At 39.1% G+C, this 25,912-nt stretch overlaps 1 protein-coding gene across 18 annotated transcripts in view; it reads right to left on the bottom strand.

The window, feature by feature from the left end:
• ECPAS (Ecm29 proteasome adaptor and scaffold) overlaps positions 1 to 25,912 on the bottom strand; it is a 95,310-nt gene that overhangs the window by 33,383 nt on the left and 36,015 nt on the right. For all 18 annotated transcript variants that reach the window (XM_070594994.1, XM_070594995.1, XM_070594998.1 and 15 more), the window contains 16 exons: positions 23,329 to 23,410; positions 20,927 to 21,046; positions 17,864 to 17,949; positions 17,560 to 17,638; positions 15,695 to 15,744; positions 14,593 to 14,659; positions 14,377 to 14,499; positions 12,264 to 12,367; positions 11,731 to 11,854; positions 9,833 to 9,913; positions 8,364 to 8,589; positions 7,562 to 7,653; positions 5,342 to 5,476; positions 4,189 to 4,351; positions 3,587 to 3,759; positions 2,089 to 2,190 (listed from right to left, as the gene is read on the bottom strand). In XM_070594994.1, coding sequence (XP_070451095.1) covers positions 2,089 to 2,190; positions 3,587 to 3,759; positions 4,189 to 4,351; positions 5,342 to 5,476; positions 7,562 to 7,653; positions 8,364 to 8,589; positions 9,833 to 9,913; positions 11,731 to 11,854; positions 12,264 to 12,367; positions 14,377 to 14,499; positions 14,593 to 14,659; positions 15,695 to 15,744; positions 17,560 to 17,638; positions 17,864 to 17,949; positions 20,927 to 21,046; positions 23,329 to 23,410 — 1,807 coding nt within the window. The remainder of the gene's footprint in view (positions 1 to 2,088; positions 2,191 to 3,586; positions 3,760 to 4,188; positions 4,352 to 5,341; positions 5,477 to 7,561; positions 7,654 to 8,363; positions 8,590 to 9,832; positions 9,914 to 11,730; positions 11,855 to 12,263; positions 12,368 to 14,376; positions 14,500 to 14,592; positions 14,660 to 15,694; positions 15,745 to 17,559; positions 17,639 to 17,863; positions 17,950 to 20,926; positions 21,047 to 23,328; positions 23,411 to 25,912) is intronic.

Consider the following 25,912-nt stretch of genomic DNA (forward strand, 5'->3'; position numbering starts at 1 on the left):
GGGGAATGAAAAGAGAATGAAGAATGAAAGCATGCAGGATATGGGAATACTGACCTTTTAGGAGAACTCTACAAAGCATACAGACAACAGTGCAGCCATTCCTATGCTCAATCAACTAAATGCGCAAGTCTCCATGAGGTGTCAAGCGCTAATACCACATTCTGCCTACTCTGATGAAAAAACACTTAAGGGCTTCAGTCCCTCAGCAGCCCTAGTCAAAAGCTTCTCTTGGCAACTCTAAGCTGAGAAAAGGTATTTCAACACAGAGAATTCTATATTAGGGATTCATTTTATCTGCCTGTTTTTACATATTTCCTATTGTTAATAACAACATAGTTGGCATTACATAAAACAAAACTCCCAACTCCATTTATGAATGATATGGTATCTACACTTTCCTTTAAATACTCCAGAAATAACAGATCTAAGAACAACAAGCACATGGGGATTCATCATATTATTATTCTCCCTACTTTTTGTGTATGTTTAAAATTTCCCATAACAAACAGTCTTTTAACTTAAATGAAAAAAACTTTAGAACTTTATCCTGGTTGACTGCGAAAATATTTTGCTTCTCTGCTTCATGCTTTTTTTTTCCTAAAGATTGGCACCTGAGCTAACAACTGTCGCCAATCATTTTTTTTTTTTTCTGTTTTATCTCCCCAAATCCCTCCAGTACGTAGTTGTGTATTTTAGTTGTGGGTCCTTCTGGTTGTGGCATGTGAGACGCCGCCTCAACGTGGCCTGATGAGTGGTGCCATGTCCGCGCCCAGGATCTGAACCAGCGAAACCCTGGGCTGCAAAAGCGGAGCGCATGAACTTAACCACTCAGCCACGGGGCCCGCCCCCATGTCTTTTTTTTTTCATTCTTACCTTTAATCTCTCCATCATGTTTCTAGCTTTTCATGTATTTCTGGACTTCTAAACCCTAAAATAATGGCTTTAATAGCAAGTTAGGAATCGAGACAAACCCTTATTTATTTAAACAAAACTAGAAGAAACTCATCTCTCTCATAGATTTTATAAAACACAAAAGATGAAAAAGCAGACCTCATAAGCTTTTCCCCAAGTGGTTACAATGTCAGTGACATCCAGGGAGAATTGGATATGGGTATAATTCATTATCGAAAAATTCACCTTAAAATACTAAATTAAGAATCCAGATACCTGAATTTTAATACTGGCTCCATCACTCAGCTGCCTTGGTCCTCAGCCCCAACTCTCCTCTCTCTGCCCTCCTGTCCTTCAAGGTCCAGCAGCAGCCTCACCTCCAGAAAACCTGCCCACCTCACCCAGACTGAGGTGCTCACGCCCTCCTTGGTGAGCCTCCCGCCTCACATGCAAACGTCTCTTCGTTCAGTCACTCCACCAATATTTACTGAGGTCCTACCATTACCAACCACACTGCTAGGCACTTGTTTCCTAACGGGCAGTGAAAGAGACTTCAACGTCAGTCTAGTGGGCAGTTAGACACTGTGATAAATGCCGTGGAGAACAAGCACGGAGAGTCACGACAGCACAAGTAACGAAAGAATCTACTCTAGTGTGAAGCGTCAGGGAAGGCTTTTCAAGGCGCACAGCAACAAGCTGAGAAAAGGAAAGCGCAGGTCATTCAAAGCTCCGAGTGCGGCGAGGCTGGTGTACAATAATGTGAGTGACAAGAATCAAGGCTAGATGAGGACCAGGAGAGGCCGTGCTAAGGCACTTATCACACGGGGCTGGTGGCCGTCTAACTGCAGGTCTTCTCCACGACACTGGGCATTTATCCAGAGGACAGAAGCTAAGGCATCAGACTCAGGAGCAACTGGAATACCAGCACCCACCCCCACATCCAGCTGAGTGGGAAGGCTTCCCCTTCTACCCACAATGCACCGTGCTTCACTCAAAAATTATGAGAGAAGCCCTTTGCTCCATAGGTGATTTAGCCAATGCTATACCTACCACAGTGATGAGCCCAAGGATGGCACACAATAAGTACTTGGTGAATAAATCAACAGCAGTTTAATTTAAAAGCTCACAGCATGCAAAATTCCAACTAAAAACTGCCTTCTGTTTGAATGACTGACAATCAGATAGCAATATAAATACCTCCACAGAATCCATCAGACCTTGCAAGAGGAGTTTCTGGTGAGGAAAATCTCCATCCCCAACTGGAAAATACCCCAGAGTTTGGATTGCTCTTTCTTTCATCTGAAAGAACAGAGAATTGTGTTTTTTTTAAACAAAGTATATAACAGCGTTATCCCAGAACAACGTTTCAAAAATGAGACGGCAGGGAGCGGCACTCTGTCTAACTAATACACCAGTGCACAAGTTTTGTTTTTTTTTTTAAAGATTTTACTTTTCCTTTTTCTCCCCAAAGCCCCCAGGTACACAGTTGTATATTTTTAGTTGTGGATCCTTCTAGCTGTGGCATGTGGGACGCCGCCCCAGCACGGTCCGATGAGCGGCACCATGTCCGCGCCCAGGATCTGAACCGGCGAAACTGGCTGCCGAAGCTGGAGCACTCAAACTAAACCACTCGGCCATGGGACCGGCCCTTAGTTTTTTTTTTAAAGTATCCAATTTTACAGAATTATGTCTATTAGAGGCAGAAAGACACAAAACTGAGTTAATTAAGGGTCCACAGTTGAGAAAGAAGAATGCCTTGAACTAGGTTTACTATCCTCCAAACTCTAACAGTTATAAATGTAGGTTCTGGGCCCAGAGGAGCTAAGATCAAATCACAGCTTGGCCATTTTAGTAGCCTTTACAGGTGTGCGACCTTAGGAAGTCACTCCACCTCTCTGTGACTCCATTTCCTCGTCTGGAAAACAGAGACGACAACTGTGCCTACTCCACTAAAACTTTTGAAGATGCAATTAATTAATGTATGTGAAGTGCTTAGCATACATTACAAGCACTCAACCATGCTTGGTAATGATTAATTAGTTACTAACAACTAATAAAAACTACACTGTGTGATCTTCTCGGAAAGACTTAAACAGTAGGTAGACCAAGAATAAGATTATATATTTTTCAAGCTTGTAGTAAACTGATTTTTCTGCTCATTAACTCATCTTATACTTCAACATTGAAGTGCTTTCACCACAAAGAAAATGTTTTAAAGTCAATGAAAATTTTTGTCTAAAACTAAACAACTATAAACATCCTTTCCCTCACAGATTACTCACACTACTTACTAATGTCCAGACTTCTTAAAACCAAACTGGCTGTAGGAGTTTAAGATTTTGATTTGGTCTGAAATTACAAAAGTCATAAAACTATTTAACACTTTACTATCCACCTTTTGCATGACAAAAGAATTACCTCATGCATTTAATATTTTACCCAAATCTTAATAGCTATGGGTCTAAATTGGAGTAACTGGGTCAAATGGTGCACACACAAAGATTGGGCCCAAATCACCCCTAACTCAAAATTAAACAGTCACCTAGACTTTCCTCTCTATTTTATCATTCTTTTTTACATTAACTCCTTGCCCCTCTTGCAATGCCATCCAGCCTCAAGACAATCGTGTTTTCGCTCATTTATACATCTATGAATAAAAAGAATTTCACAGAGAAGGAAAAAAGAAAGAACTTGCCTTATTGGTTTCTTTACTGGAGGGTATTCTGTTTAGTAAGCTTTCCACAAGATGTAGCTTGGTAAAGCCAGACCCCTCACTGGGGATGGGGAGCGGACCATTTCTGCCAATTTCACCCAGGGCTGTACAGGCAGCGATGGCCAGGAGGGGCGAGGTACTGTCCAAAAACGAGCCTGCAAGCACATTCAGACCAAACTGAGAATAATACACTACCCACCTTGTGACCCAAAGCAACCAACAATGTACTCAAGATTTTTTAAAAGACAGCAAAACAAAATTAAAGTCTACAGTATCTACCAGTTGATAATTTGTTGTCATTTACTCAGTAGTAAAACACCATGGAAACAAGGCATAGAGTAGTGTCCTTTTTTAACGTTTAGATTCTTTCCTACAACAGAATCATCTCTGTTGTGTAGAAACATATAGAAAAAAACGTACAGAAAATAGAGCACTTTCATTGTTATTAAAAACACAGAATTTATTTAGCATCAAGTAAGATTCTGTGAAAAAGCTTGTGCCTTTAACATACAATGCTGTAAAAAGAAATGAAATGTTATAATAAATTTAAACATCCGAGTCAGCATAAAGACGAAATTCCTTACCTATGGTTTCTGTGGCACTCTGAATGAGCTCCTCCTGTTCAGGCAGGAAATCGGCATTTGTCTCCACATCTTGCTGCTCTGCCATCTTCATTTTCTTTTTGGCCAAATATCTCCCTACTGTGAATCCCAATGCAAGCAGGGATCCGTGCTGTATCTCTGGGCTCTGAATTTAACAACACAATAGCATACGTCTCTGTCTCTCTCACAGGTGCAAGAAGGCATTGAAATAACTGTGTTTATTACAGTCATCTCTCCAATAAAACATAAGGCCAAAGAGGGGGCTGGCCCGGTGGTGTAGTGGTTAGGATTCACAGCCACCACTTTGGCAGCCCAGGGTTTGCAGGTTCAGACCCCAGGCATGGACCTAGCACTGCTCATCAAGCCATGTTGTGGCAGCATCCCACATACAAAACAAAGGAAGAGTGGCTAAAGATGTTAGCTCAGGGCCACTCTTCCTCACCAAAAAACAAAACAAAACAAAACCCTAAGGCCAAAGAATAAAGTGATCATTTGAGGCTCTACTGGATGCTAATGAATCAGCCTTAGGGAATAGGAGAAACCCTGAGCTTCTAACACAGAATTCTGAGAAGTTAGGCTGTGTTTTGATTTAGATTCCCTAATCTCACACCTACTCCATCTCTGGGTAAGGTGACTCTCTTGCTCCTACAGCACCTACTCTTTCTTCTAGCTTACAGCACTTACGTAATACACCATCATAATCTTCAAGCATAATTTCTCCCAATTGCCAACAAAATACAATGAAAAGACCTTATTTCTAATCACCAAAACCTCCATACACAAGGTAGGTGATAAACTATTCGAAAGCACGTGGTTTCGACAGTGCTTCCTGATAGGATAAACACAATGATAGGCGGCAGTAGATGTGGAAGAAAAAAGGAACTAACATTTCTGAGTACCAGCTAGTTCTAGAAACTCTCGTGTACTTACTCTCCAACAGTGCCTGTCAGACACAGGGCACTGAAGTTTGTTGAATGAACTGACTGAATCAATGTATTATCTGTGTCATTTAATCTTTACAATCATAAATGTTCATCTTACAAACGAGAACACAAAAACTAAAAATATACTAGATGCTTATGTAAAACTCTACTACTGTCCACAAAAAAGAATGAAGACAAAACTGATAACATACATGATTGTCTTTTGTCGTCTTTATAAGCTGTTCTATCATTGACTTCAACTCGTTTCCTGACACTGTAGACACCACCACAGAATAAAACAGGGCTGCCAGTTCACGCATCTCTTCTTTACTGCTGTTCATCAGACTCTGAGTGATGTAGAAAAAGAAATATATACATGACATGTAATTACCTTCCTGCTGACAACATCTAACCTTTAAAATTAAAAGAAAAAAGAATACATTATATTGTGCAATCTTTTGGTAATCATGAGAAAAGAACACAACAAGCTGTCATTTCAAAACAAAATAAAAGCTGAATCACACACCAAAAATCTTCTGTGCATTTTCATCAAAGATACAAAGTATAAAACAGGTGGAATTAATACACAGATAATCTACAACAGAAGTCAACAAATGTTTTCTGTAAAGGGCCAAATAGGCTTTGCGGGCCTGATGGTCTCTGTCCTACCACCGTAGTGCAAAAGCAGCCACAGACTACAATAAACGAACGGGTGTGTCTTTGTTCCAATAAAACTTTATGGACACATGGGGCTGGCCCCGTGGCTGAGTGGTTAAGTTCACGTGCTCCGCTTCTGCGGCCCAGGGTTTTGCCAGTTCGGATCGTGGGCATAGACATGGCACTGCTCATCAGGCCATGCTGAGGCGGCATCCCACATGCCACAACTAGAAGGACTCACAACTAAAAATATACAACTATGTACCAGGGGTGTTGGGGAGAAAAAGGAAAAATAAAATCTTTAAAAAAAAAAAACTTTATGGACACTAATTCTCACAGATCAGGAAATGGCATTCATCTTTTGATTTTTTCCCAACCGTTTAAGAACGTAAAAGCCATTCTTAGCTTGCAGGCCATACAAAAGCAGGAGGCAGCCCACATGTGGCACAGAGACCATAATCCAACAATCCCTGATCTACAAGATCAAAAGTCAAAAACTCTAAGATCAGCACAAGCAGAGGCACTCACAACTAGAATATACAACTAGGTACTGGAGGGCTTTGGGGAGAAGAAGAAGAAGAAAAAAATTAAAAAACAACTCTCAGACCATTTAAAATTAGCAAATATTCACAAAGAATAAATCTCTTTAAACTAGAAGTACTTTCGCAAGACCAGATTTTGCAGAAAAGTGCAAAACTCACACCCCTTGGTAAGTTGCATTCATGTTTTCACACTTAAAAGAGATAATCTGTACATTTTACCATAAATGAAGCTGCATTTTCCAAAAAGAACTATATTGTGTAGCACAAGAGATAAATAAAACTGTATGGGTCATCCCTGTACTAAAAAAATTATTCATTGATTATCTGAAATTCAAATTTAACTGAGCATCTTGTATTTTTATTTGCTAAACCTGGCAATCTTTTTGGTGTGACGACACGACAAGAACACTCTCCCACACGGCTGGTGGGAGTGTAAATTGGTAGGACTCATATGGAAGACGTGCACTGTCTATCAAAACCGCAAAAGCACATGTCCCAATTCCACTTCTAGAGAATCCATCTAAAAGACACACTTCCTCATGTTCAAAATGATGGCTCGTTCATTGCAGCAAAGTGCAAGTACCCTAAACGACCATCAGTAAGCATCTAGAATCAATGAGGGCATATTGATACGACGGACAACAATGAAGCTGTTAAAGAGAACACTCTCTCTGTCTGTGGTTTTACAGGAGTATCTCCATGTTCTGACATTAAGAGAAACAAGGTACAAAACCATGTGAAAACTATGCTACCTTTTGTGTAAAAGAAGGGAGAAGAATCAAAAATGCTTATTTTTATTCATGTGTATATGTATAAGCAAACTCTAGAAGGTACACCATACATAAACGAGTGATGATCTACGTATGTGTGTCAGGTCAGAGAGGAAGGGGCAAGAAGCTGAGGGATTTGAGTAGATGGGAGACAGTTATGGAAAGGAGACATTTTACATATTTTTTATTTTAACTATACAAATCTATTTTTTTTAACTTTTTTAAAACTACAAATAATTATTTTTTTTATTCAGATGACTGTCAATGTCTCCCACTCTCACCTAGATGCATCACTGAGATACATTAACCTACACGCTTCTCAGTGTCCGATGATGAGAGAGCTTTCAAAATGACCTAACAGCAGAGAAGGCCATAGGAACACTGGTAGGGAGACGAAATCACGAGACTGAATTTTAAAACGTACTGAATGAATCAAAGAGAAATATACATGCACAGGACATACCTTTATCCATTCTGTCTTGTCTACGAATTTGGTAGCCAGCTTTTCTGGATACACTGAGACAGCTTCCAATAGACAGTACATGACTGGCAGACCTAAATAAGAAAGAATTCAGAACCATTATTAATTTCAAGAAAAGTGATAAACATACAGAGATCACTAATTTTTTTTTAAACTATAAGGCTACTGATTTAGGAGGCATTCCCCAGTTCTACCAAACAAAAGTTAACCTAAATACAGTATGTGATTCAATACAATAAATGTACAGACTAGTTATCCATAAAAAGATGCCCTCGGGACCAGCCCTGTAGTCAAGTGCTTAAGTTCACTCGTTCCACTTTGGCGGCCCAGGGTTTCACCAGTTCGGATCCTGGGCGTGGACACGGCACTGTGCATCAGGCCATGCTGAGGCGGTGTCCCACAGAGTACAGCAGAGGCACTCTCAACTAGAATACACAACTATGTACTGCGGGGCTTTGGGGAGAAGAAGAAGGGGGAAAAAAAAGAAGACTGGCAACGAACGTTAGCTCAGGTGCCAATCTTTTAAAAAAAAAAAAAAAGATGCCCTCTCCTTCACACCTACTTCCAAAAGTAAAAATATATTAACTATTGTTAGCATTTCTTTCTGAAAAGAGAAACAGTGTATCAAGGATGAATCCGATAATTTTAGAAAAGAAACAAAGACTAATGTTCAGTTAGAGTAGTGAAGAGAGAAAATAATTTTGCTATAAATTCTCAGCTGAGTTTAAAATTAGATTTCTGCTGAAGTGCTTTAACATCTGTCCTCAGCATCACGCCCTCCTACCTCCAACACCTGCTAGCAGCTGCTGAAGCAGGCCAATGTAGATCTGAACAGGGTTGGTTTCTCCACTCTTGGAAGAAGACGAAGAGGATGTGGCCTGGCCACCTGACATTAAAGTCCGTATGTAGCGTCCGATGGCTGGGGCGTGATCTTGCATATCAGCCAAACTCTGAGAGGTGGGCACCACTCCTGCACTGTGAGCCAGGCACATGCGCAAGTACAGAACTATCTGAAACCAGAAGAAGAGCACCAGATGAGCTTCTCAAAAACTCAGCGTGGGAGGCTATTCCTCAAAGTGACAGTCTCCAGTTTTGATTTCCCCACCCTCCTTCATAAAGCTATTCATCAATCCTCAAGAAGCTGGAAAACACGACTCAATACGTTAACTGAAATTACCATAATGGAGCAAAATTTATATAACAGGCGTTCATAAATCCAAAGAGGTTTTTAAATGGAGTTTAATGAAGATAAAATGCAAACTCAACTTTTAAAATCTAAAACATTCCAATGAAAATCATTATTTTTTTTAAAAGGTGTTTGTGATAGGGGCTGGCCCCGTGGCCGAGTGGTTAAGTCTGTGCGCTCCGCTGCAGGCGGCCCAGTGTTTCGTTGGTTCGAATCCTGGGCACGGACATGGCACTGCTCATCAAACCACGCTGAGGCAGCATCCCACATGCTACAACTAGAAGGACCCACAACGAAGAATATACAACTATGTACTGGGGGGCTTTGGGGAGAAAAAGGAAAAAATAAAATCTTAAAAAAAAAAAAAAAAAAAAAAAAAGGTGTTTGTGATAGAGAGAGACAGACACCGGGCAGAAACCTGGTGCAAATGATCTATTCCTGTGGAACTCCAGTTGTATTTAATCACCACTGACAGAAGAATTTGAGAAAATTAGCTCAGATCATCTAGAGAGGAGTAGATACGACACCATAAAAACCTCTGAAATAAACTAGCTACTAAGAAGTCTTCTGGAAGCTCTTTCCTTGACAGCTAAAATAGGACAGGCAGTAATCTCACTGTGAGGATTCTTACTCGCTCTGAACAAGATCACCTCTTGCCATTTAATTAGTGCAAGTCAACGATCTAATAGAATTTCCCTTAGTAAATGTGATAAATTAATCGAACCCTCCAACCTTCAACACTGGATAACCCAAACAACCTCAACATGTTGCTGGCTTTAAAATTCAAATCTAATTTGCTATGAAATCTCAATGGTTATCAGTGAAGAGGATCCAGTTCTTTCACAAAGAGAATCTCACTGAGATAAATCTATTTGTAGACTCCACTATGAATTAAAATAATACCAACGACCAAATACTGTTTTTCTAATAAACAACTTGACAAAGAACGATGACACCACAACAAAGGTTTGTCTAGAACACAAAAAATTCACAGACATCTCTTTAGGTGTGATGTTATCTTTTAGAAGCTTTAGAGAAAGCAAAATAGAAATACATGCCAGTCCTACCTCTCCAAAGGCTGCTGGGTTAAACGGAAGGACAGTGGTCCCGGTCATGTACTTGGCTGGAGTTTTCATTCGATGAGAAGCCTAATAAAATAAGCCCAAAACAAACACAATTACTGAAAACTGGAGCACATGTGCCCTTCCTCAACTCAACAATAACTGTATTTCTAGCTACATTATTGTTTGCTACTGTTTTTCCTGGTCAAAACATTTTTCCATTAATCTTGGTGATCGTGCATGGCCCTCAAACTCTACATGACAGGGGTGTTGCCTTTTCTGCTCCATGTTTTTACTGCCTTGTTTAAAAAGAATAAACCTACTCCAGGCATCTACTGACACAGTCACCCCTGGCCAATGCATGCCAGTGATTTTCATTAATAATGGAGGTAGGAGGAAAATACGAGCACAAAAGCATCTTCTGACCACAAATATGAGTGCATTATAGAGAAGAGAACCATGGCTGCTCCATACTGACCTCTAACTCCCTTAAGATGTCTATCTGAGCAAAATGGTAGGACCACCAGTAGAGGCAGAAGGCAATAAGGCATCACCCAGCATACTCAAAGAAACATTGATGTAAAAAGCAGGATAGGGTCAGGGTTGGGGGTCATGACTGCCAATACTCTGTATGATCCACCAGCAGACAACACTGCAAAAACAGGAGACTTGCAAAAGCAGATGTAATGTTCTCTTATAATTACGGTGGAAAAACTCTGAACTGCTCCCTGAAGCATTCTTAAACTTATGGTGTCCCATGGGGCCGGCCCAGGGGTGCAGCAGTTAAGTGAGCACGTTCCACTTTGGCAGCCCAGGATTCGCCAGTTTGGATCCCGGGTGCAGACATGGCACCGCTTGGCAAGCCATGCTGTGGCAGGCATCCGACATATAAAGTAGAGGAAGATAAGCACAGATGTGAGCTCAGGGCCAGTCTTCCTCAGCAAAAAGAGGAGGATTGACAGCAGATGTTAGCTCAGGGCTAATCTTCCTCAAAAAAAAACAACAAACTTACGGTGCCCCAAATAATGACCTTAAAAATAAAAAGGAGGGGCTGGCCCTGTGGCCGAGAGGTTAAGTTTGCCTGCTCCGCTTTGGGGTCCCAGGGTTTTGCCACTTCGAATCCCAGGTGAGGACACGGCACCACTCATCAAGCCATGCTGAGGCGACAGCATCCCACATGCCACAACTAGAAGGACCCACAACTGGAAATACACAACTATGTACCAGGGGGCTTTGGGAGAAAAAGGAAAAATAAAATCTTAAACATAAATAAATAAATAAAAATATATACTTATTAAAAAAATAAAAATAAACAATAAAAAGGAGACGTATTTTTTTATTTGTTTGCTTGTTTTGTTTTAATTTTTTTTCTTTTTTTTTTTTTTGAGGATGATAAGCCCTGACCTGCTGCCAATCCTCCTCTTTCTGCTGAGGAAGACTGGCCCTGAGCTAACATCTGTGCCCATCTTCCTCTACTTTCTATGTGGGACGCCTGCCACAGCATGGCTTGACAAGTGGTGTGTAGGTCCGGGGCTGGGATGTGAGCCGGCAAATCCCAGGCCACCAAAGCAGAACATGTGAACTTAACCACTGCACCACTGGGCAGGCCCCAGGAGATGTATTTTTAAGCAAGTCGTACCAAAAGGAAAAATTTTAAGCACAGCCAATATGTTGAAGAGCATAAAAGGAACTGTAAGTAATTCAGATTTGGACAAACAGATCAATTACATTTCAGAATTATATTTTTTTGTACCTTTCTCTTACTGTAAATATTAACATTGTTAGAAATCTTATTACTATTCAACAGTGATCAACATTTTAAACATGTTACCTAAAAAAAGCTATGTTTATTTTCATCATCCATTATATGACTCAAACGAATCATCTGAAGTTGCATGCCGTACCTTTTCTTGGATATAATATACCATTTCTGGGAAGGAAGGCATCTGCTTAGAAGCACTTTCTTTCCTGTTTCTACCAGGAAGACACCTCAATACTCGCTGTGCTTCTCCATGAACTTCTTCCCGTCTTTCAGAAAGACAAACAAGAATAAAAAATAAATTTCACCAATTGGAGAAAGACCATACGAAGACTCGGAACAGCAATTTTATGTGGCAGTTGGGGTTCTGAGAAAATGTCTTAAATATATTGTTGGCTATAGAAGCAAACAGTCATAAAATACATTATAAGAACCTACTTCTTTGTGGAAATTTCATGAGATTTAGAGTCATGTGGCTTGCATCTTTGAATTTTACCCACAGGAAAAAACAAGCCACACTATAACTAGGGGTCTAGATGACATCAAGGACCATATTGCAACTCTTTAATCAATTGCTTCTAAATTCCATAGACCACCATTGTAAACAACATAAATTTTAGTAATTTTCAAATAAATTTAAAATGAACTCGAATTCAAATTAACACCTTTGACACTTACGGATCTCCTGCAGCTAGTAAGAGCAAATATCTGGAAGGTATATGATCTGAGGGAAACACCGTGCTGGCAAATTTCACAGCCACCTGTCGAACTTGAACTTCAGGCTGTTTGACACAAATGCACACAGATTAAAAAAAAAGAAGAATTCAATTACCAACAACTTATTCCAGTCAAGTCATCTTAATTGTAAACAATCAAAGTTATTTCAATTAAATATATGTCTAAATAAATAAAATTGAGACAAATCATTTGTTCAAGATCTTTAATTATGTGTCTTCTGGACAGCAATACGACTTAAAAAGTACTTTTATGATCTAAGAGGACCCTCCAAGTAAAGCAGGAAAACTCACGGCCAGAGACTCTCTCTGTACACACACATCTCAGCCGGACCTTTGGACCAAGGTCACTGTAACAGTTTCTGGCCACCATCTCTGCTTCCCCAACTCGCAGTCACACAAGGGAAATACGGGCATTTTGCAGGGAACACAAACAGAGCTTACTTGGAATCTCTACAAATTTGAAACAAAACACCCCCAACTTTTTCAGATTAGCTCTAAAGTTAAAACTGACTCCAAAGCAAAATTTAAACTACTTAAATACATTCAATTAACTGAAATAGAGTAATAATCTACAAATACAAATTTCAACCAGAAAAGCAGTTACAGAATCATTCTCACGTACCTTCCCCCTAGGTCATTCCTCCAGTTACAACATAAGTGAGAGGAGAGCTAATAAATATATACTGTCCCACTCACTCCGGTATTCTTGCTCTTTAGCATTCCCTGAGCTACGACAAACAGCAATGATATTAGAGGCTAGGCCATATGATTTAGCCTGGAGTCTGACTGCCTTACATATAGTCTGAATAAAAGAATATAAATTAGCTTTGGTTTGGTAATACTGTTACACGATTTGATCTGCACGAGTACAACCAGCAGCTACATGCGTTACATAAGCATCACTCTTCCTTGTAAGGTTACCTAGGGAAAGTTGCCAGTATTCTACTCTACTGAGCTTCCAAGTAAGCCCACAATTCTTTGTCCGCGATATGTGACCAGGAGCCATGAACACGGGATACCAAGAGCACTTAACAATGAGACTAGGTGTGTGTGTGTGTCCACACACACACACACACACACACACAGAGTCATGGGCTGCTTAACGACATTTTGGTCAACCACTGACCACATATACAATGGTGGCCCCATAAGACTGGTACCATACAGCCTAGGTGTGTAATAGGCTATACCATGCAGGTTTGTCTAAGCACACCCTACAACATTCATACCACGACGAAATTGCCTAACAACACGTTTCTCAGAACATATCCCCGTGGTTAAGCAACGCATGACTACAGTAAGTTTTCTGAGTGTGCATAATAATCTTGTCATATTTCAATAGAAATCAGATGCCTTTGCGAACCTTTAATAATTCTCTCAATATAAATGAATTAAGTATGCCAGACAAATTTCAACAGGATGCGATTTACATTAATCTCATCAATACCTTTTGACTTCATTCCCTCTTCTAATATCCCTCTCTTTCTACTCCTAGAAATGGAGGACAAAGAACTGACTATAGCAAATGTATATTATTTTATATTACATATTATGTGTGCATATGTGTATATATCTACAGATATTCAAAATTTTCCTACGAACTCCCATGACAACCAAGTAAGACGAGAAGGAAGAGGAGTATGTATGACAGTCCTGGCTTACTTCGTACAGACTCATTTTGATATATAAAATGTATCTATCTTTCTTTCTGCTTTTCTCCCTCAATGTTACCTACAGAATTCTACCCCAGTGCACTGTAGTGCTCAGCTACCAGCTAAGACAAAACACTTCCAACTTGGAGGACGTGACATTAAGAACGGTTTTCCAACACAGAAGGCTTTAAACATAAAGCTCTAGGAATATCACCACTCTTCCCCTAAAATCAGATTTCCATCCTGAAGAATTAAAAATAGATCATAAATCACAATCCGAACGAAAGCAAATATTCCTCTTCATTATCAAGATAGTTAAGGAGAAAAGTCATTCAAATTTGGTCCTTAAAAATGTAAAAGGTATACAGTACCAGGTACTGTGGCTCACACAGGTGGACCTACCTTGATCAAGTAGGAAGCCACGAGCGCCTCCATGAGAGTCCGCTGGGCTCCTTCCAAAGTACTATAAGCTCCAACCATCATCGATAACGCCTCCTGAATGGCAAGCCGCGTCTCAGGCTCTTCCTATAAAGATGATGAAAACAGTGTTTCCCTCCCGGCTGGGATTCCAGGTGAGCATCCAAACAGAAAGCATAAAATTGCCTGGTGTTTCCCTACCTTACAGAGGGCTTCGAAAAGCTGCTGCACAAGAGCTATATCCTTAGTGAATAAATGTGGCATTCGACTGTAAGAGAATAAAAGGCCATCGTTACTGTCATAAACTTCCATGAGATGAAAGGAAATTAAACTAAACACAAATTTCCCTGAACTTGCATTTTCATCTCTGAACACAGTGTCAGCATCATTAGATTACCTCCCCAACGAGCCAAATATTTTTTAAAGTAAACATTCAGTTCTTCAACTGTCTAATCCAAGGAAGCCTTGATTAATTTACATACTGTCCAGATATTCCCTTTATAATATTCCATGCATTCAGTTAACATTTCTGATTTTAATAAAAATAAAATAGATCGAAGACCAAATTGCTATTTAAACTAAAAGCTAGTGTGATAAGGGGCTTTGTTACTTCACGCCAAGAGACAAAGGACAAGGTTTGCTGACAACCGTACGCTGTATCAGTTGCTGTGGGTGGCTTTTTTCTGAGCCCCAGAGCTCCTTTCCCTGTACAGTATAGAAGAGCAAGACCTAGTCTACACAAGCCAATCAGAACCTGCGCCAGGGGAGAAGCAGCACACGGTGCCACTGAGGATGCTGCACCTCTAGCTCCCTGCTTTATATAGCGAAGGAAGAGCAGACCAGGAGGCACTAGGACTAAGGAGGAAATCATACTAAGCAGAAAAGTCCATCTTTGGAAACAGGGCCACTCGGAATTAGAATATAACACCATTAAAAAAGAGAATCACTAGAAAAACTTTCATTCTTGGGATTATAAAGACTACTATAGTAGTAAGTAGCAGCAAGAACACTAAGGTCAATCAAACGTCTCTCGGGTACAAGAAGACGTAACCCACGATGACACAATCCAGTTCAAAATCTCATTTCAAGACTACCGTTTAATATGGTAACATCTTCAATGTAAGTTTTTTAAAAAGCACATCATTTTCCTTCTACAAGGAAGACATTTCTAAAGAACCTATAGCCATTAAATACATTTCCTTTCAGAATCACAGCACATTTATTCTCCATCCTGTATTAAATGCCACATAATTTTTCTTAATTTACCAACAGGATATCTCTCACTGAAAAAGAGTTTACTCACCTGGAGAGTTTTCCAACAGCTGAATATGCCATTGACAGTAGCTTAGGGTCCTTGAAATTAAGAAAAAAAAAAAAAGAACAAAAAACAGACAAAACAAAAAACACAGTAAACGGCAAAACCTTTTTGCTGCAATTACATGCATTATTTCACTCCTTGTTAAACCTGGTCCCTCTCTGCCTAACTCTATGATATTAGCATCTGAACAAAACAAACAAGCAAACAAAGTCCAAACCCAGAATTCATCACACTACTAAAAGGAAAAACAAAACAGAACCTTGCATCCCCAACTCACTCCAAAAGGAAAATGCAGTGGTCATACATGAAAAGGTCCTCTTAGCTGGTGCTAAGTTCAGGATATTTTCAACACTACGTAACCTGCAAACACCAAAATTCATCTTCAACACACTAGGAAAGCCGCTTAACTGAGTAGAAAATTCACCACTGGTCCGACAGACTAGGATCCAAGTAAGGTAAGCTGGGGAGCGATTCTCTAAAACTCTGCACTATAATGAACAGCTTCCTCTTCTATTGTCCACTATAAAAAATTAAAGGGATCACAGTCATCAAGTGGGTTCGTAAGGTTCCCTCCTCAAACAGATAGAATTGTACATAGTTTCATGAAAACCAATAGCCTGACTGATTACTCAGAGCAAAGTAACACTTCTGTTAGTTGAAGTTTATCCATTTAACACGGGATTCACTCTTCCACATCTTATCGACACATCTGTTGGGAAGACTTGGAGGTGTCATCTGGAGGTAAGGAGATGAGGGCCCTGTAGTTTATCTGGCCTCTCTAACCTATTTTTAAATACAGAGATTCTCCCTAAAACCTCCAGAGCATTTTTATTTCTACCAACCATCCAAAGTATCTGACTATCTATGCCATAAAAATAATCTGAAAGGCTCCCTAGGCCCTAACAAGCATGCAAGCACCATGCAAAAAGAGAAGAAAAGAGAGCCAGGCCTAACACTGCCCCCCAAGCACAGCTGCACAACGAGTGAACAGCTTTCCACGAATAATATCTACTAATGTGCCTTCACGGTGCTGAAGCATTTGTGTATTATCTCATTTAATCTTCACACTAATCCAGTGAAGTGGTATTACTTTCATTTTTCAATAAAGAATAAAGGTCCAAAGATTTTAAGTTACTCACCAAAGAACAAAACTAGGACTCAAACTGAATTCTAACTCCAAATGGCAAAATCTTGGTCAGTGTACTACTGCAAACATGCATTCACGTTTAGCTAAGACTTAGGAAAATAACGCTAACTAGAGTTCTTGAAACCTTACTTTTTTTTTTTTTTTTTAGTAAATTCCCCTGATACACCGGAGATGGTGAGAGTGATACAGCAAGCACAAACAAGATTCAAAAATCTACAGTCCAAGCAATCCTCATCCCACTTAGCTTAAGGAATCAAAAATTTACTGAATGCATGTTTTGACAGAATTTTGAATCAGTAAAATCTCAGCCCCTAAGAATTAACGCTGTTTCTCAATATAAGCAGATCCAAATAGACCCGTATGGAAATAAATCATAAAATAAAATTTAATTAATTATTTTCATCCCATTTTTTCAGTGCTAAAAGTAGAATAAAATGCATTTGCTTGGGAAAAAAATGTTATTTAAAGAAGTGATAAGACTCCTCAAGATTCGTATCACTTTGTAGCACTTATTTCAAAAAGAAAAAAGCAAAAGATGGTAGTAATTTCTGAAATTTGCACCAGTTCAAGTAAAAATGTTAAGAAATGATGGAACAATAGCAAATTGTAACTAACTAAACCAACACGTAGACCAGAAAAGTTTATAACAGAAAATATTTTAAAATATAAAACATTAACAAAATTTAAAAGACAAGTCACTTACTTCTTTATATTCATTGATTAGCTTGGTGAGGCCATTCAAAAGCATTGGACCTAATGGCTTAATCTTGATTTCTGGACAACTTTAAAAAAATAGCACACATACACAAAGCAAGATAAGAATGTCGTAATTATGTATCTTTTCAGATAATTACTTAATCAGAGACAAGTGAAATAAGTTAATCTATTAAAGTCCGAAATTTTTTAAAGATGAGCAAACATGATTTCTTTCTGGGTAAGGTATACTTGAATCATTGATCACTCCAACAGCTTGAAAACTTTACAGTCAAATAGTTCAAAAAACTTACGTTATACAAATGTGATGCACAAATTGCAGGGATAATGTTCTTAACTTTGAATTTGTATTTGTACCAAAAAGTCCATCATACACCACCTATGAGAGAGGAACAATGTCAAGAACATCAATTAACAATAGCAGTTTACTGTTTTCAAATCTTAGTCAGGTTTCAACAGCAGACTTTTTGCACTACACCTCATTCTTCAAAATTAATACCATTCTTTTTAACACAGACAAACGTTTTAGCTGACCAACTTAGGAAGCCAACCAGTAGCTCCAATCAATAGCCTGTGGAGTAACAAACACAATGGCTGATCTTAAAAGTCTGCAACACTTGTGGGTCTACCATGAGGAAGCAACACAGAGTCCACACTGCAGTGGGCCACCACCCTGCCACTCCATATTGCATAGGGGACACCGGCAGATAAGATCACTTTGGAGGTATTAGGTTTCTTAATTACACATAGTCATTCAGAACGAATTATAGTAAAAGCTTCACAGAAAACATCAAAACTGAAGCATTCTACAAGCATACAGTGGGGTTATGGGTGCTCCGTGTACAGTACAGTCATGTCTAGAAAGCCAAAAGATCACGTAGATGAGTCCTGTGCAACATCCAGAAGGTTCACACGTTAAACATAAATAGCAAAGAAATCTAAACTCCTCAAATTCCTACTTTTTACGGGAAAGATAGTCTTAGACTTAAAAAACAAATCACCATCCTCTGGTTCCTAAAACCACTAGTAGTATTCTGATCTTCCTTAACCATAACATGTGACTGGACACAGAATAGTACTGAGCATCTGCTGTATAATCGACACTACGCAATGCAGTGTGAGATTCAAAAACAGAGACAGGCCTTGCTAGCAAGGCACTCAATCATGGTGAGCAGTCAAATGTACATTCTTTGAAAATTATAAAGGACAATATATAATCAAGCGCTACATTATTTGGAAAAGACTTTTTTTAGAAAATTTATCTGATAATGCTATATTATATAGAAAAAGATGCTAAGTTAATATAAGCAAATGGATAAATGAGAACACTAATGTTTTGTGAGAAAAAATAAAATTCATGGTGCACATGTTATACATGGGTGCTTTCATATGTTCAAAATCAAGGTGAGGTGACATGTGTCTGGTTAAAGGTATTGGTATCAGGAAAGAGGCGGCTCATCTGAATGGTATCTTCAAGGATTCTGTGATTGACAGACTGGTGGAGAAGAAAGGGGAAGGGCCAACTATAGAAGAGAACAGTAATGCCGTTATTAGAAATGGGAATAGAAAAAAAGGAAGAATATTCATGGGGGACAGAGAATGAGTTTGTCTTTGAAAGTAAAAAATTTTAGCTGGACTTATTTTACAAACATAAATAACTACAAATAAAGTATACACCTCGGGGGCTGGCCTGTGGCCGAGTGGTTAACTTTGTGCGCTCTGCTTTGGCAGCCTGGGGCATCACTGGTTCAGATCCTGGGTGTGGACCTGGCACCAATCATCAAGCCATGCTGAGGCGGTGTCCCATATGCCACAACTATAAGGACGTACAACTAAAATATACAACTATGTACTGGGGGGTTTGGGGGAGAAGAAGGAAAAATTAAAATCTTAAAAAAAAAGTGTACACCTACAGAATATCTATGAATATTTTGTCACAAAATTCTAGCTGCTTAGTATGTAACCTAGTGTTTCTACAACCAATTTTCTGAACCAAAATTATCAAGACACTGTCTGGGAAACAGTGCTTAGAAAGTAAAAGGCAAGCTCTGTATAATTTTATGTTTATGGAGACAGAACAGAGTACTTGAAATTAGTCAAATATTATAGTGCCAGATACTGGGAATAACAGTTTATCATCTAGAAGGAGGAAGCAGATGCTTAACAAATAAGTCTTAGGCGTGAGAGATGCTAAGACAGAATCCTATGCTCTCTGCGTGTGAACACAAAGGAGGCGGTTCTCACTTTGGGACTAACAGAGAGGAGAGGCAGGAAATGGGAACATTTCAGACAGGAGGTGGCACACCCGAGCAAGTCCTGAAACATGAGTAGATGTTTACCAGGCTAAGAGGAGAAGGGGAGCTATGCCAGGCAGAGGGAGCATCGTGAGTGGAGACACAGAGCCATGAAAAGAGCATATTTAAAGAGCAACAATCTTTTTTTGTTGGAGCATAAGATACAAGGCAAGGGGGGCAGTGAGCTACGAGACCAGAAGGGAAGTAACTGCCAAGTTTGTCCCATTTACTGAGAACTTCGTGACTCAATGAGCCACTGTGCTCTAAACTCTCTACCTATTATCCCCTTCAGTCTTCACAAAATTGCTAGGAGGCAGCTGCTATTGTTACACCCATTTTACAGATTAAAAAAAAAAATTTTAAGAAAAACAGAAAAAGCCCTGAGGCTTATTTAAGATCAAAAGCAAATAACTAATGACAAAATTATACTCCAATTTCTCTGCCTCCCAAGTGGAGCTGGTCATCACCTGGATAAAAGGCAAGGGCTTTTGCAAAGGGGCTTGTATTCCACACCAACAGGGAGGACGAGGATTTCCAACCACACAATCAACTCTGGCAGCAACACGGAAAACAGACTGGCTGTGGGCAAGACTGGAGCCAAGGAAACAAGGCAGAAGACAGCCGTGAAGACCCAAACAACGACAGTCTCCATTAATATCAGCATTAGGCGTGGGGAGACGAAGATACTGGGAAGGCAGATTCGAGAGGATTCGGCCGCTGCCTTCACGTGGCATTTCAGTCAAGGATGACTCATTTTTCCACTTCACTGACCAAGTTTCTGGTGGTACCATTTTTGGAGAAAAGCTACTCAGAAAAACACCAGTTTGAAAGGGATTATCACCATACATTTAGGGTGGATGGGAACCACATATAGTATATATTCTGTAATAAAAACTTTTAAATCATTTCTGCAGCTAAACTTGAAACTACAAAAAACACAAAATCTCATTAATCTCGTTACACACATCAACCTACCTCCTAAATATCCATTAATGCAGCTCTTCCTCTAATCAGACAGCAAAGCTGTAAACAGGCTATTTTTCTCTGGAAAGAATGAATTACCTGAATGTTAGCTGGGAAGGTCTCTGCAGCTTGCCTAGAACGAAGGAGATGGGGCACGATCTTTAACTTGACTCTCGTACTAACTGGGTCTCTTTTCAGCTCCGGCTTCAGCACTGCTCCCTGTCGAAAATGAGTTTGATTATAACGCACAATTTCAAAATCATTTTGAACTGAAAAAGTCATGAGACCATCTAAATCAGTGCTCTCAAACTTTTGTTTCAAGATCCCTTTACACTCCTAAAAATCTGTGAAGGCTCCAAAGAGCTTTTGTTTATATTGGAATACCTATCAATATTTACATTAAGAAACTAAAATTGAGAAATGTTTCAATACTTATTCACTTAAAGATAATATTAATAAACCTATTACGTATTTTCATAAATAACATATTTTTGAGAAAAATATATTTTCTAAAACAAATAACTATACTGAGCGAGTGGCACTGCTTTACATTTGCTGTAAATCTCTTCAATGTCCACCTTAACAGAAAAGAGCTGGATTCTTATTTAATATGTTGTTTTCATTAAAGTACATGAAAAAAACCCAGCTTCACACAGATATGTGGTTGGAAAAGTGGAGATGATTTTAGCCTTTCAGGTAATTATGGATACGCTTTGATACTACACCAAAACTTGATGAACAATAGTTTCTTAAAGGATAGCAGCCATTTGAATTTGAAACCATGTCAATGAACTTTTGCATATTCCATTATACTAAATTCCACTGTTCTATCTCGCAGGTTGACCAGGTCCCTGACCCCTGTATACTTCTGTAACATCACTGGTCATTTGGAAAATATTGGCTCACTGAGTTAAGCAAATGTTTCATTATAAAACAACCAAAAAAAGAAAAAAATCACGTTAATATCACCAGCAACCTCATCAGTCTTTAAGTACTGACAAGCTGTCAAGCTCATGGTGAGGAATATAAGTTTCCCAAAATTCTAATTTTTGCCTGAAAACTCAGCTTTTATCATTACCAATACATCACTGTTTTTCTTGAAGCCTCATTTTTTCATTTTAGAGAAAATATTTGCCAAATACCTATCTCAATAACCATAGTTTGCCTGTCTACTCTTCAGGTAAAATAATTTTTTGTTTATAATCAAGGATATTCTTAAGTAAAGCTGAGTTTTGTTCTCTCTCTCTCGTTTTTGTTTTTGATTTTTCTACCATGAGTGCTGCAGTGAACAAGAGAACGACTGCTAGCTTTACTTGGTGACACAGCTGTGATTTGTGCTAGGACCCCGGCACTTACACCATGGCACCGAGGCTTTTGCTCCACCAGTGCAAATATCAACACAGTGAAAAAAGAAAATAATTTCTTGCCTTCATGGACCTCTGAGTCTCTCTGTGAGCCGACCAGGGTCCACGGACCACACTCGGAGAAGTGGATCCGATCCACTAAGCGGATCCAATCCTTTGTCTGCTACATGAAGAACATGAGGGCCCGAGAAGTTCTGTGGTTAGCCAAGCGTCTCCTCCCAGTATATTCATGGGCAGTCATTCAGGACTAGAATCCAGGGGGGTCCCAATTGCCACGCACTGTTCTTTCTGCTTTATCACAGTCAATTTTTTCTAATGGCGCTACTATGATTTTTAACACAACTCTTTATGGTTTAAAAAGCAAGCAAACAAACAAATACTCTTTGTATGTCTGGATTTGAACTTGAAACACTTTTAAACACAGTGAACCAAACAGAACTTACGTCATGAAGCAAACATCTTACTTCAGTGCTTCAGAAGGACCCATCTATTGTCCTAGATCCAGACCAGGGTCAACAAACCACAGACCTAATGTTCTGGATTCCAGGCCAGTGTCAACACACTGCAGCCTTATTGTTCTAGATTCTACAACAGAGGCAACAAACGATAGCTCACGGACCAAATCTGGCCCACCATCTGTCTCGGTAAGGCCTGTGAGTTAAGAATAGTCTACACTTTCAAATGATTTTTTAAAAATCAAAAGAATATTTCACAGGACATGAAAATCATATGAAATTCAAATTTCAGCATCCATCAAGTTTTACTGGCACACAGCCATGCTCATACAGTTACGTGTTTGCCTATGGCTGCTTTCATGTTATGGCAGAGTTGAGTAGTTGCAGCGTCAGAACCATAGGGCCAGCAAAGCCTAAAATATTTACAGAAAAAGTCTGCTGATCCCTAGTCTAGACAACGTATCATCATTATTTAAGCACCTGAATTGAAAACACCCAATCAGGTAAACTAAGTTACCAGGAGATTTTAATCCACCTAGAACAGTATGGCTTAAAACTAGTATTTCCTATAGCATAGGTACAGCTTCAATGAAAATAACTAGAAGAAAATGTTCAAATATAGACAGTTCATGTCAACAAATTGCTTTTTATGGTGCTATGAGAATAAACCAAAATGACCTACCTCTTTCGTCTTCAGGGGTATATCTCCAAGGTATACTTTGTACATCTTATTAATGATGGCAGGATTATTCCAGTCAATCAAGCTACAGAAGGTTTCAACACAGCTCGTTAAAAAAAATTTTTCTTTCTCCTACTTCAGTGATTTCAAAAAATCATATCCCCAATATTTGTTATCAAGGAAAATATTAGAAACACACACAGGAAATGAGCCAATGATATTGTGCAAGAGAAGGAAAGGAAAGGGATTAACTTCTATCAAAGTTAGTTTTTAAAAACCTAAATAGAAAAAATAAAATAAAAGTCACTTGTCCCACCTTGATTCAACAGATCATTGTACCCAATGGCCCAGTTTGGTACCACACCAGAAAACTGGACTGTAGTCCGCTCTCAGGCAAACGCCGAGGAGCCGTTCCAAGAGAGCAGAGCTACACTACACTCGCTCAAAGAGCTCTGAGGCATGACTCTTCTGCTTAACCACTGCTAAATTCAGAAGCGATAAAGTAAAGTGACAAAAAAGTTTTTGCCCATTAAAGCCACAACCGTAGGCAGCTTGCAGCCCATCACATTTCTCTGATATTGTATCACCATGATTCCCAGCATCCCCGTCTGCCTTATCTACCGGCACACACTTGCAGCTTCAGCTCCTAATTCTACAGATCAGTCATGCTACCATTAGTCACTAAGACTTGTCCCTGCTTGGGCCCCACAATGAGGTGAATTAGAATATACCATGATTGGTGACTGACACCCACCCTCTGCAGCAGCCCCCACCCCATCATCTTATGAATCCAGCAATAACTCAATCCTAGATTTCACTTGATTACTGAGATTTAACCATTCTAAGACACTGGTTCTGCTTTCAAGCTATGCTGTATTTGTGCAAACACAATTTATCACGCTGCTTTGACTGTTTTTCTAATCCATCTCTTCCTTCATAGCTTATCATCTGCTTCTTCTTTGGATATCTACAATGCCACTATTCTCAAAGACATTCTATAATTCTATTTTAGTTATTGGTCACCTACATCTTTCCTCAGCTGATTGCTACTAACTAATCCTCAAGCTTTGTTGCCCTTTATAAATACTACAGGTTTAGAGATTTTTGACAAAACACACAACCACTTTAGTAAAACAAACTGAAAACCTAACAAAAAAGGATAAATCTCACTGTTTCTTCTACTTTTCCTCTTGCCATCTTTCTAGTTTGTTTTCTGATTACACTTTTATGAAAATTTAGAAACAAATAATATAGAAAATAAATTCCTTATAATCTGCACAATATCCCTCACTATTCCTTTTCCGTAACCAATAACTTTGGTGTATGTTTTTCTAGACTTCTTTCCTATGTGTGTAAAATAGGTGGATGAGTATGCAGGTATGTAGATAAAGAAATAAATCAATAGACGCATCACTTGCAGAGATACTTTGGGATTTTTCTTTAACAAAATGGGATAATATCTACATATTTGTTCTCAACTCACTTTTCACCTCTTAACAATGTTAGATTATTTTTATGGAAAAATGCATATACTTGGGGTTTTTTTTGGTTGGTTGGTTTTTTTGTGAAGAAGATTGGCCCTGAGCTAACATCTGTTGCCAATCTTCCTCTTTTTGCTTGAGGAAGATTGTCACTGAGCTAACATCTGTGCGAGTCTTCTATTGTATGGTGGATGCCGCCACAGCATGGCATGACAAGTGGTACTAGATCCATATCAGCGATCCGAACCTGCAAACCCAGGACCGCCAAAGCGGAGCGTGCAAACCTAACCACTAGGCAACCGGGCCAGCCCCTGCTTATACTTGTTCTAATAGACAAAACCAAAACTAATTAGAATACTCAAGCACCACGTTTATATTTCTTACAATTCACTATATGATGTAAAGAATGGGGTCAGTTCAAACACAATTGGAAGTTTTAAAGAAAGATTCTTTGATACTTTAAAACCAAATAAATTCCTTGAAAGGGATACCAGGGAGATGCAGATCTAAGCAGCATGAAAGAATTTCAGACTTGGGAGGAATGTTAAGTATAGTCTAGTCCAACTTTCTTGGCTTATAGAGTCCACAGCCTGGCGAGGTTAAATGAGTTTTCCAAACTCAGACAATCAGCAGGAGGCACGACCAGACAACTCCATGACAAACACGCTCCTCCTCTCTGCCACCTCACATGCCCTTTAGTGGAAAGCTGTTCCCAACCACCACCAAACACAGAGTTTGCTTATATTTCAACAAGCAAACAAAGACACAGTGAAGTTAATTTCCCTATTCTGTTACACCTACTTGTATCGGTTTCTTTGCAGAGGGAAAACTACAATATATGCAACCTTTATAAAGCTTTATTACCTTATCCGCATTCCACTGTCTTTTAGCATGTTATTAAACATTAAAACAAATTCAAAAAAGAACTATTGCATAATTTGATTTTTTTAACCAAGTATCTTCAATTTTTCATGTTATTCCTTAGTCTTTGCATATGTCATTTTTTAAATCAGTACACATATCATTTTGTATTCTGCTTTATTCATTTGCCATGACTTGGGGGCAATTTACATGTTGCTTTATTATTTTTATAATTATTTTGGCAG

The sequence above is a fragment of the Equus przewalskii genome, chromosome 26, assembly GCF_037783145.1.
Source record: "Equus przewalskii isolate Varuska chromosome 26, EquPr2, whole genome shotgun sequence".
NCBI classification, from domain to species: domain Eukaryota; kingdom Metazoa; phylum Chordata; class Mammalia; order Perissodactyla; family Equidae; genus Equus; species Equus przewalskii.